Below are 13,297 nucleotides of genomic sequence, written 5' to 3' on the forward strand. Positions count from 1 at the left end.
ACCACGACAACTGGATTTCCACCCTCCCTTTCCAAGCCGCCGCGAGATATCCCATACCCTGGCACTGAGTAGGCAACACATCCTTTGGGATTTTTGTTCTTGGCTGCAGAGGACGCTATCTATCCCCCTAATTATAGAGTCCCCTATCACTACCACATTTCTATTCTGCTCTCCCCCCCCGAACAGCCTTCTGAGCCACAGTCTCTTGGTCTGCATTGTGGCTGTCCTCTCTGCAGTCTTTCTCCTCGCCCTCACAGGTAGCGAGTACATCGTACCTGTTGGACAGGACCAGTGTATGCGGGGCCTCCTTCTCAACCTCTCCTAAATCCCCGCTATCCGTCTTGCTAACAGTCACACCCTCCCTTTCCTGAACATGTGCTTTCCTCTGGGGTGTGACTGTATTCTGGATAAAACTGTCCAGAAATTCCTCCCCCTCCCTTATGTGGCGGTGTGTCTCCAACTCGCACTCCAGCTCAATGACTGAGCCAGAGAGATTCGAGATGGAGACATCTCCTACAGACGTGTTCGCTTGCGATAGTCTCGCTGTCCACAAAATACCACATACTGCATTCCAGACACACAACCTGCTCTGCCATATCTTAGTCTAGCCTTATTTTATTTATTTAATTAGTTAAAGTCTTTAATCAACAATTATTTAGCTATATTAATTAGTTTAACTAGTTAAGCTATAAATTTAATACAGTATGTTAGTTTCCCACTCCTAGCTTAAACCATTGTCTTAGTTTAGGAAAAAAAACCTCAATACTCACCAACCAATCACCTACCTGCTGTCCTGTGACACCACACCTTGTTTTTTTTGGAAACCGTGGAAGGTTCCGCTGCTGCTGCCTCCGATTTGGTCCGCGCCGTCCCTTCGCTCTCTCCTGTCCTGCTGCTGCTGCCTCCGCTCTCGCCTGTCCCGCTGCCTCCGATTAAGTCCGTGATGCTCCTCCGCTCTCTCCTTAGCTTGGTTAGGGGCGCAGCTAATTCTGGAGCACAAGTCTTCAGCACAACAGCTGGGATGTAGTTGGGGCTCATAGGCTTTGCTGTATCCAGTGTGCTCACCTGTTTCTTGATATCATGTGGAGTGAATCGAATTGGCTGAAGACTGGCTTCTGTGATGGTGGGGACCTCGGGAGTAGGCCGATATGGATCATCCACTCGGCACTTCTGGCTGAAGATGGTTGCAAACGCTTCAGCCTTGTCTTTTGCACTCGCGTGCTGGGCTCCACCATCACTGAAGATGGGCATGTTCATGAAACTTCCTGCTCCCGTTAGTTATTTAACTGTCCACCACCATTCACAACTGGATATGGCAGGACAGCTTTGATCTGATCCGATCTGCTGATTGTGGGATCACTTAGCTCTGTCTATAGCAAGCTGCTTTTCTGCTCTTTAGCCTGCATGTAGTCCTGTGTTGCAGCTTCCCCAGGTTGGCACCTCATTTTTAGGTAGGCCTGCTGCTGCTCCTGGCATGCTCTTCTGTACTCTTCATTGAACTAGGGTTGGTCCCCGGCTTGATGATAATGGTAGTGAGGGATATGCGGGGCCATGAGGTTACAGATTGTGGTGGAATACAATTCTGCTGCTGCTGATGGCCCACAGCACCTCATGAATGCCCAGTTTTGAGCTGCTAGATCTGTTCTGAATCTATCCCATTTAGCACGGTGGTATTACCACACAACACGATGGAGGGTGTCCTTAGTGTGAAGACGGGACTTCCGTCTCCAGAAAGAATGTGTGGTGGTCACTGCTACCAATGCAGACGTGGACAGATGTACCTGCAACAGACAGATTAGTGAGGACGAGGTCAAGTAGGTTTTTCCCTCGTGTTGGTTCTCTCACTACCTGCCACAGGCCCAGACTGGCAGCTATATCCTTCAGGACTCGGCCAGTTCGGTCAGTAGTGGTGCGACCGAGCCACTCTTGGTGGTGGACATTGAAGTCCTCCACCCAGAGTACATTCTGTGTCCTTGCTATCCTCAGTGCTTCTGCCAAGTGGTGTCCAACATGGAGGAGTACCGATTCATGAGGGAGGGCGGTAGGTGGTAATCAGCAGGAGGTTTTCTTGCCTATGCTTGACCTGAAGCCATGAGACTTCATGGGGTCTGGAGTCCATGTTGAAGACTCCCAGAGCCACTCCCTCCCAACTGTATACCATTGGTGAACCAGACTGTTCGCATCCTTGGCATCCTGACCGTATAACCACTGCATTACCAAGACCACCTCTTCCACCTCCATAATATCGCCCTTCTCCACCCCCGCACCAGCCAAGCTGTTGCTGAAACCTTCATCCATGCCTCTGTTACCTCCAGGCTCGACTACTCTAATGCTCTCTTGGATTGCATCCCACTTTCCATCCTCTAAACTTGAGCTCATCCAACTCTGTTGCCCATATCCTAACTCGCACCAAATTCCATTCACCCATCACCCCTGTGGTTGCTGACCTATATTGGCACCAGATCAAGCAATGTGTTGATTTATACATTCTCATTGTGTTCAAATCCCATCATTGTCTCGCCCCTTCCAATCTCCATAATCTCCTACAACAGGTTTGTGGAATTTCCTCCCTAAACCTGTTCGCCTCTCTCTTGTCCTTTAAGTCGCTTCTTAAAGCCTACCTCCTTGACCAAACTTTTCCTTGTCCTTCTAGGTGGCAATAGTCACAGGTTTGGGAGGTACTGTCGAAGAAGCCGTGGCAAGTTGCTGCAGTGCATCTTCTAGATAGTACATACTGCAGCCACGTTGCGGCGGTGCTGGAGGGAGTGAATGTTTAAGGTGGTTGATGGGGTGCCAATCAAGCGGGCTGCTTTGTCCTGGATGGTGTCAAGTTTTGGGAGTGTTGTTGGAGTTGCACTCATCCAAGCAAGTGGAGAGTATTCCAGCATACTCCTGACTAGTGTCTTGTAGGTGGTGGAAAGGCTCAGGAGGTGAGTCACTCGCCACAGAGTACCCAGCCTCTGACCTGCTCCTGTAGCCACAGTATGTGTGTGTCTGGTCCAGTTAAGTTTCTGGTCAACGGTGACCCCCTGGATGTTGATGGTGGGGAATTAGACGAAGGTAATGCCATTAAATGTCAAAGGGAGGTGGTTAGACTCTTCCTTGTTGGAAATAGTCATTGCCCGGCACTTTTGTAGCACGAAGGTTACTTGCCACTTTTCAGCCCAAGCCTTGATGTTGTCCAGGTCTTGCTGCATGCGGACTGCTTCATTATCTGAAGAATTGCAAATTGAACTGAACACTGTGCAATCATCAGTGAACATCCCAACTTCTGATCTTATGATGGAGGGAAGATCATTGATGAAGCAGCTGAAGATGGTTGTGCCGAAGACACTGCCCTGAGGAACTCCTGCAGTGATGTCCTGGGGATGAGCTGATTGGCCTCCAACATCCACAACCATCTTCCTTTATGCTAGGTATGATTCCAGCCAGTGGAGAGTTTTCCCCCTGATCCCCAGTGACTTCAATTTTACTAGGGCCCCTTGATGCCACACTCGGTCAAATGCTGCCTTGATGTCCATGTTTGGACCAAGGCTGTAATGAGGTCTGGAGTTGAGTGATCCTGGCGGAACCCAAACTGGGCATCGGTTAGCAGGTTATTGGTGTGCGAGTGATACTTGATAGCACTGTCCATGACATCTTCCATCATTTTGCTGATGATTGAGAGTAGGCTGATGGGGCGGTAATTGGCCAGATTGGATTTGTCCTGCTTTCTGTGAACAGGACATACTTGGGCAATGTTCCATTTTGTCAGCTAGATGCCAGTGTTGTAGCAGTACTGGAACTGCTTGGTTAGAGGCGTGGCTAGTAGTGGGGCATGTGTTGTAGCTTCACCGAGTTGGCACTTCATATTTAGGTACGCCGTGTGCTGCTCCTCGCATACTCGTCTATACTCTTCATTGAACCAGAGTTGGTCGCCTGGTTTGATGGTAAAGTGAGAGTTATGCCAGGCCATGAGATTGTGGTGGAATGCAATTCTGTTACTGCTGATGGCCCACAGCATCTCATGGATGCCAGGTTTTGAGCTGCTAGATCAGTTCTGAACCTATTTAGCACGGTGGTAGTGCCACACAACACGATGGAGGGTGTCCTCAGTGTGAAGAGGGGACTTCGTCTCCACAAGAACTGTCCGGTGGTTACTCCTACCAATACTACCATGGACAGATGCATCTTGGACAAGTAGATTGGTGAGGACGGGGAAATGTAGGGTTTTTCGCTCGTGCTGGTTCTTACCGCCGGCTGCAGGCCCAGTTGGGCAGCTATATCCTTCAGGACTCGGCCAGCTCGATTGTGGTGCTACCGAGCCACTCTTGATGATGAACATTGAATTCCCCCACCCAGAGTATGCCCAGAATGCCCTTGCACCAGTGCTTCTTCCAAGTGTTTTTCAACATGGAGTGTGTACCTCTGTGCCGCCACCTCTGTTGAGTCGGTTCTGCCGGTGGAACAGGATAAACCCAAGCATAGTGATGGAGGAGTCTGGGATGGTGTCCGAAAGGTATGATTCTGTATGTCAGGCTGTTGTGGGACAGCTCTCCCAATTTTGGCACAAGTCACTAGATGTTAGTGAGGAGGACTTTGCAGAGCCGACTGGGTGTGCCTTTGTCGTGTCCAAGTCTGATGCCTAGGTTGATGCCAGGTGGTCCATCCGGTTTTATTCTTAATATACGTTATCGTAGTGGTTTGATACAACTGAGTGGCTTGCTAGGCCATTTCCTGTTTTCTCTCTACCACTATTTAAAAAAGGTGGTAGAGAGAAAACGGGGAATTAAGCCTGACATCGGCAGTGGGGAAAATGCTAGAGTCCATTATAAACATACATAGAAGATAGGAGCAGGAGTAGGCCATTCGGCCCCTCGGGCCTGCTCCACCATTCAATGCAATCACCATGATCATCCAAGTTCAGTACCCGGTCCCTGCTTTCTCCCCATACCCCTTTAGTCTTAAGAAATATATCCAACTCTTTCTTGAATATATTTAATGAATTGGCCTCTATTGCCTTCTGTGGTAGAGAATTCCACAGGTTCACCACACTCTGGGTGAAGAAATTCCTCCTCATTTCTGTACTAAAAGGCCTACCCCTTATCCTTAGACTGTGACCCCTGGTTCTGGATTCCCCGACCATCGGGAACATCCTCCCTGCATCTAGTCTGTCCAGTCCTGCCAGAATTTTATAAGTTTCAATAAGATCCCCTCTCATTCTTCTAAACTCCAGCGAGTACAAGCCCAATCTCTCCTCATACGTCATTCCTGCCATACCAGGTATCAGCCTGGTGAATCTTCGCTGAACTCCTTCCATGGCAAGAATATCCTTCCTCAGATAAGGCGACCAAAACTGCACACAATACTCAAGGTGTGGTCTCAACAAGGCCCTGTACAACTGCAGCAAGACATCCTTGTTCCTGTACTCGAACCCTCCCAATACGAAGTCCAACCATTTGCCTTCTTAACCGCCTGCTGCACCTGCATGCTTACCTTCAGCGACTGGTGCACAAGGACACCCAGGTCTCGTTGCACTTCCCCTTCTCCCAATCTATTGCCATTCAGATAATAATCTGCCTTCCTGTTTTTGACACCAAAGTGGATAACCTCACATTTATCCACGTTATATTGCATCTGCCATGCTTCTGCCCAATCACCCAACCTGTCCAAATCCTCCTCACAGCACACACGCACACCCAGCTTTGTGTCGTCTGCAAATTTGGAGATATTACATCTAGTTCCCTTGTCTAGATCATTAATATATATTGTGAATAGCTGGGGTCAAAGGACCGATCCCTGCGGTATCCCACTAGTCACTGCCTGCAACTCGGAGAAAGACACGTTTATTCCAACTCTGCTTTCTATCTGCCAACCAGTTCTCTATCCAAGTCAATACCTTGCCCCCAATCCCATGTGCCTTAACTTTACACGCTAATCGCTTATGTGGGACCTTATCGAAAGCCTTCTGAAAGTCCAAATACACCACATCCACTGGTTCTCCCTTATCTATTTTACCAGTTACATCCTCAAAAAATTCCAGTAGATTAGTCAGGCACGATTTACCTTTTGTAAATCCATGTTGACTTTGTCCGATCCTGTCACTGTTTTCCAAGTGCTCTGCTATTACATCTTTTATAATGGACTCTAGCATTTTCCCCAATACTGATGTCAGGCTTACCGGTCTGTAATTCCCCGTTTTCTCTCTACCACCTTTTTTGAATAGTGGGGTAACATTAGCTACCCTCCAATCCATGGGTACTGTTCCAGATTCCACTAAATGTTGGAAGATGATCAGCAATGCATCTACTATTTCTAAAGCCACTTCCTTAAGTACCCTAGGATGTAGATTATCAGGCCCTGGGGATTTATCGGCCTTCAATCTCATCAATTTCCCTAACAATACTGATTTCTTTCAGTTCCTCCCTTTCGTCAGACCCTATGTTCCCCGACATTTCTGGGAGGTTATTTGTGTCCTCCTTTGTGGAGACAGAACCAAAATATGTATTTAATTGGTTAGCCATTTCTTTGTTCCCCATTATAAATTCCCCTGATTCGGACTGCAAGGGACCTACGCTTGACTTCACCAATCTTTTTCTCTTCACATATCTATAAAAGCTTTTACAGTCAGTTTTTATGTTCCCCGCAAGCTTACTCTCATATTCTATTTTCCCTTTCTTAATTAATCCCTTCGTCCTCCTTTGTTGAATCCTAAACTGCTCCCAATCCTCTGGATTACTGCTTTTTCTGGCCAATTTATATGTCCTCTCCTTGGATCTTATGCTATCCCTAATTTCCCTCGTTAGCCACGGTTGAGTCACCTTTTCTGTTTTATTTTTATGCCAAACTGGGATGAACAAATTCTGTAGTTCATCCATGCGGTCTTTGAATGTTTGCCATTGCCTATCCACCGTTAACCCTTTGAGTGACATTCCGCAATCAATCCTACCCAACTCGCGCCTCAGACCATCGTAGTTTCCTTTATTTAAATTCATGACCTTAGTCTCTGAGTCAACTACTTCATTCTCCATCTTAATGAAGAATTCGATCATATTATGATCACTCCGACCCAAGGGGCCTCGTACAAGATTGCTAATTAATCCTTTCTCGTTACATAATACCCAGTCTAAGATGGCCTGATCTCTGGTTGGTTCCTCGACATATTGGTCCAGGAAACCATCCTGTAAACACTCCAGGAATTCCTCCTCCACAGTATTGTTACTAATTTGGTTAGCCCAATCTATATGTAGATTGAAGTCACCCATGATGACTGCTGTGCCCTTTTTACACGCTTCTCTAATTTCCCTTTTAATGCCATCTCCAAACTCTGCATTACTGTTTGAAGGTCTATATGCCACTCCCACTAACGTTTTCTGCCCCTTGGTATTTCTCAGTTCTACACGGTGCAGCACGGTGGCATAGTGGTTAGCACTGTTGCCTCACAGCGCCAGGGACCCGGGTTCAAATCTGGCCTCGGGTGACTGTCTGTGTGGAGTTTGCACATTCTCCCCGTGTTTGCGTGGGTTTCCTCCGGGTGCTCCAGTTTCCTCCCACAGTCCAAAGATGTGCAGGTTAGGTTGGTTGGCCATGATAAAAAAATAAAAAAATTGGCCCTTAGTGTTAGGGGGGGATTAAATACGTGGGGTTACAGGGTTATGGGGATAGGGCTTGGGTGGGATGGCTGTCGGTGTAGGGACCGGGTGCTAGGGTTTGGATGATCAGCCATGATCTCGTTGAATGGCGGAGCAGGCTCGAAGGGCCGAATGGCCTACTCCTGCTCCTATCTTCTATGTTTCTATGTTACCCATACAGATTCCACATCATCGGAGCTAATATCCTTCCTTACAATTGTGTTAATCCCTTCATTAACCAGTAATGCTACACCATCTCCCTTTCCTTTTTGCCTATCTTTCCTGAATATTGAATACCCCTGGATGTTGAGTTCCCAGCCTTGGTCACCCTGGAGCCATGTTTCCGTAATCCCAATCAAATCATATTCGTTTACCTCTATTTGCACAGCTAATTCATCCACCTTATTACGAATGCTCCTTGCATTAAGACACAAAGCCTTCAGGCTTGTTTTTTTTTTTTAACGCTCTTAGACCTATTAGACTTATTATTTATTGTGGCCATGTTTGATTTGAACCGTTGATTTCTCTGACTGCCACTTTTGCTTTTATCCTTGTTTCCCTTTCCTCTGTCCCCCTGCTCAGGTTCCCAACCCCCTGCCATTTTAGTTTAACCCTTCCCCCAGAGCACTAGCAAACACCCCCCCTAGGACATTGGTCCCGGCCCTGCCCAGGTGCAAACTGTCCGGTTTGAATTGGTCCCACCTCTCCCAGAACCGGTTCCAATGTCCCAGGAATTTGAATCCCTCCCTCTGGCACCATTCCTCTCTCATGAGATCTCTCTCTAAAGATGTAATAGCAGAGCACTTGGAAAACAGTGACAAGATCGGACAAAGTCTACATGGATTTACAGAAGGTAAATCATGCCTGACTAATCTACTGGAATTTTTTGAGGATGTAACTGGTAGAATATATAAGGGAGAACCAGTGGATGTGGTGCATTTGGACTTTCAGAAGGCTTTCGATAAGGTCCCGAATTAGAGATTAGCGTGTAAAGTTAAGGCACGTGGGATTGGGGGTAAGGTACTGACTTAGATAGAGAACTGGTTGGCAGGCAGGAAGCAAAGAGTTGGAATAAACGGGTCTTTTTCCGAGTGGCAGGCAGTGACTAGTGGGGTACCGCAGTGATCGGTGCTAGGACCCCAGCTATTCACAATATATATTAATGATCTAGATGAGGGAACTAGATGTAATATCTCCAAGTTTGCAGATGACACAAAGCTGGGTGGGTGTGTGTGCTGTGAGGAGGATGCTGAGAAACTCCAGTATGATTTGGACAGGTTGGGTGTTTGGGCAGATGCAGTATAATGTGGATAAATGCGAGGTTATCCACTTTGGTGGCAAAAACAGGAAGGCAGATTATCTATAGATTGGGAAAAGGGGAAGTGCAACGAGACCTGGGTGTCCTGGTGCACCAGTCGCTGAAGGTAAGCATGCAGGTGTGCAGCAGACGGTTAAGAAGGTAAATTGTATGTTGGCCGTTATAGCGAGAGGATTCGAATACAGGAGCAAGGATGTTTTGCTGCAGTTGTACAGGGCCTTGGTGAGACCACACCTTGAGTATTGTGTGCAGTTTTGGTCGCCTTATCGGAGGAAGGATGTTTTTGCCATGGATGGAGTGCAGCAAAGATTCACCAGACTGATACCTGGGATGGCAGTAATAACGTATGGAGAGAGATTGGGTCGATTGGGCTTGTATTCGCTAGAGTTTAGAAGAATGAGAGGGGATCTCATTGAAACTTATAAAATTCTAACAGGACTAGACAGACTAGATGCAGGAAGGATGTTCCCGATGGTCGGGGAGTCCAGAACCAGGGGTCACAGTCTAAGGATAAGGGGTAAGCCATTTAGGACTGAGATGAGGAGGAATTTCTTCACCCAGAGAGTGGTGAACCTGTGGAATTCTCTACCACAGAAGGCAGTTGAGGCCAATTCATTAAATATATTCAAGAAGGAGTTAGATATATTTCTTAAGGCCAAAGGGATCAAGGGATATGGGGAAAAAGCAGGGACAGGGTACTGAATATGGATGATCAGCCATGATCTCATTAAATGGCGGAACAGGCTCGAGGGGCCGAATGGCCTACTCCTGCTCCTATCTTCTATGTTTCAGAGAGCAATTAAGAGTCAACCACATTGCTGTGGGTCTAGGGTCATATATGGGCCAGACCGGGTAAGGATGGCAGGTTTCCTTCCCTAAAAGGGATTACTGAACCAGTTGGGTTTTTATGACAATCGGTAATTTCATCATCACCAATTCCAGATTTATTTAATTAACTGAATTTAAATTCCCCAACTGCCATTGTGGGATTTGAACTCATGTCTCTGGATCATTAGTCCAGGCCTCTGGATTACTAATCCAGTAACATAACCACAATATTACCGTACCTGTGAATATTATCCTATTCCTCACCTTCTAGATGAGAAGACAAATGTATTAATTCCTACTGTTCAAGCCAAAATGGAGAATGCCTGTAAAAAGGCCTTTTTTTGAAGCTCAGGTGGCTGACACACACAGAAAACCATCACCACGTTTAACAGTCTCCAACCCAAGATATTGAGAAATCTATATTCTCCTTTCTATTTACCCATTATGGAGGGAACTCACACTTCCGATAGTGATAAATCCCACTTGTTTAAGTCTAGCGAGCTTAGGTACAGCTTGGCAAAGCTGAGAGGCCCTAAGTGTGTGCACATGTACTGCTGGAGCTTAACCAGCTAAATCTGTGCAGTTTACATAAGATCACTAGCTACTGTTTCTCCAGATAGGACTATATCCATTAGGATTTTTAAAATCTAGAGCCGAGTGGGAATAATCACACTTCCCGTTGAGACGTCTACCCCACCTCGTTCCATTAATCAGTCAATCAACAACAATGCACTGGAGAACTGCAGAGCTGCCCATCTCAGCTACCAAAAAAGGAGATAAAAAGCCTCATCTGCTTCAGAAATGTTAGCAGTCTCCTCAATGTCTTGGGTAGTATCCCTCATTCTGCTCCTGTGTTACAGAAGGTTAGGTTAAGAGGGTGGAAAAAATGGTTGGAACTGGAGACAACACAGGTCAATTTGAGCACAACGTGTTGCTGCCTCCTCAGTCACATCTGACTTACTTTGGGCAGTTCATTGCTGTTGCTCTATTTTGTCTGAACCTGTAAGTGTCATTTGCCACAAAATAATCGTCAATTTCTGACAAGTGCCCCCTTGTACAAGGAGGGTACCACTAAAACAATGAACTCGCAACTAAAAATGCATGCAAGTTTAAAACAGTAGACTATTCTGGCAGATTGAACAGCTCAAACTTTATCAGCTTCCAAGATGATTCAAATGCCCATCTCGTGCAATAAAGAACTACCTTCCACAGTTCTGACCCCCTTCAATTGATGTAATACAGATGTCTGTAGTGAACTACTAAAGTCATCTTCTCACCCAGAGAGAAGATCAGAAATAGGATAATCCTATGCAGGTGATGAGCTGTATTTGGAGAAAGCTTGCTATGCAACTCCAAGTAACAATTGGCTCAGAACCAAGTTTACGAAGGAAATAAAACAAGCCAGGGTTCCAACATCTAATTACCTGTGGTGTTTCCCCCCGCCCCCCCCAAAGTTGAACAGCCTGCTAATACTCACTGTCAGGACTTAATATATGGGAGAGCTGCTAACAGGGGATCAGCACCTGTGGAACTGTACAACAGCAAAGAGTCAAACCCTTCAGAAGGGAGGAGAGCTGGTAGAAAAAAATATTCATAGAGCTGCATCTCAAAGGAAACCACTCTAAATTAGGCCTCAGCTGTTCTATTAAAACACCACGAGATGTGAAATTAATGAATAGAAAGGGATGTAAACACTTCAGTTCATATGATCCCTCACAGAAAACATGCAGCTTATGTAAACATTACATATTTTATTTAGCTGTTTAAAAACTCGGGGAAGGGAAAATAGTTCTTCCAGTAACCTGAAAAACATCACATTTTATTCATTATATTTTACCAGTGAAACAAAGTAAAGCACATATTAAGAGTCTTTACTGGCATATTGTACAGACACCACTTACCTCGCTGCTTCAAGAAGTTCGTCCTTCTTGTATTCACCTGCGTGATTACAAAAAATCATAATATTAGTGCTATAAACAGAAAAAATATACTCAAAGTCCACACCCTACTGGGTAGTGAAGCAATGATGCTAAGTGCTGAAGGGAGAAGCATCGCTACAGCCTTGGAGACTGGTTACAAATCATACGAAGCCCTTCAAACAACCAATCGCTGCACACATACTGCCTTTAAATACAGTTACTCTGATGACAGCGTTAAGTGCCAGGCTTTCCCATTTCACGGCCACCACCTGCTTTTGACTGCAAACGTTTGAGATTACAGACACGTTAACACGGAATTATTTTCACCGTTTACTGCATAAATTGTACGTGGCATGTTCCTGCTCTCAAGTAAATTCCTCTGGCATACACCTCAGATTTACTCCAAAATATTAAAGCTATCTACTCAAAAACAAGTCTGTTAATTTATATTGCAGCCAAGGAAACAATACCTTAATTTACTAAGTCCTTAAGACTCGAAAATTGAGTTTGCAAGCACAATGGAAAAAGGGCAACATATAAAATATATGCTAAAGACCAGTAAAATCTACACAGCAGTTTTCATGCCTTATGCTATGATCTAAAAAACACAGATCAAAATGGTGTCTAAATCCTCTTGGGATAAACAGGCAGCTTAAGATTGTTTTTCCCACAGAGCCACCAGCAGCTCAACCAAGTGTAATACTGGATTATTAGAGAGACGTCAGCTCAGGTTGAAATAAAGACTAATGTTTCTATGGCAATAGAGGTACTTGGCACAATAATTCCTCCAAAACTCGCTGAGTTTATTTTAGAAAACAGATATTCCCAGTTAGATCATCAATGGAAGGCAAGGTAACGTGTGCAGCACAGTAGGAAAGGGGAGCAAGCTTTCATCCTCAATTCAAGCGACATCACTTCAAGTTTGTGCTGGGTGCAATAAAAGGCTCATGAAATGGCGATTGATATCTATCATTGCATAGCATGTGTGGTCACACGTTTACATACACCCACGCAGAGGCTGATTTTCGAGCAGACATGGTTCTATTTTCTTTACACAATATACTAGAATTAAGATGGTAACCGTGGTGACAGTGGCTCAATTCCTTTAGCTTTGGCTTTATCAAAAACTGCCCTGGAAATTGCCCTAGGTGTAGCAGAAATATATTGAAGATAGATGTTTTTTTAATTTAGTGAGCCAGTTTAAGGAAAGAAAAACCAGGAAGATATGCTTTTAAATGGAACTGGCACAGATGCCAGTGCTACTGTAACAAAATGTACTTGATTCTTTACATTGGAAGAATTTAACTAAATATGGAAAATCATAAAAAGGTTTAAAAATGTAAAAATATAGCACATTTCTTCCTTTCTAGTTCAATTAGTTCTCCTACCCTATAGTAACTGCATAAATATGGTGTTTAATGTCATTCCCATTCTGAACTCAACAATGTTGAATGATCTAGATTTTAATACGGGTCCATTTTAATATTTGATTTTATGCCAAAGCAATTCAATGTTCAAATAACTACAATCTTAAAACAAACAATCAATTTCTTGTCTATGGCTTCTCGTAGTTTAAGAACTTTCCAAAATAACCCCATGTAAAATAATATGGCAATATGACC

The 13,297-nt window shown here is 45.1% G+C and overlaps 1 protein-coding gene across 4 annotated transcripts in view; it reads right to left on the reverse strand.

Annotated features, from left to right (window-relative positions):
* Window positions 1–13,297, reverse strand: part of tnksa (tankyrase, TRF1-interacting ankyrin-related ADP-ribose polymerase a) — a 205,264-nt gene that overhangs the window by 109,861 nt on the left and 82,106 nt on the right. For all 4 annotated transcript variants that reach the window (XR_015077716.1, XM_085983225.1, XM_085983213.1 and 1 more), the window contains exon 4: window positions 11,658–11,694. Coding sequence is in view for 3 of the 4 variants with exons in the window: in XM_085983225.1 (XP_085839351.1) it covers window positions 11,658–11,694 (37 nt within the window). In the remaining variant the exon portion in view is untranslated. The remainder of the gene's footprint in view (window positions 1–11,657; window positions 11,695–13,297) is intronic.

The sequence above is a fragment of the Somniosus microcephalus genome, chromosome 1 (assembly GCF_052327205.1).
Source record: "Somniosus microcephalus isolate GS21.2 chromosome 1, FLI_Smic_1.0, whole genome shotgun sequence".
Classification (NCBI taxonomy): domain Eukaryota; kingdom Metazoa; phylum Chordata; class Chondrichthyes; order Squaliformes; family Somniosidae; genus Somniosus; species Somniosus microcephalus.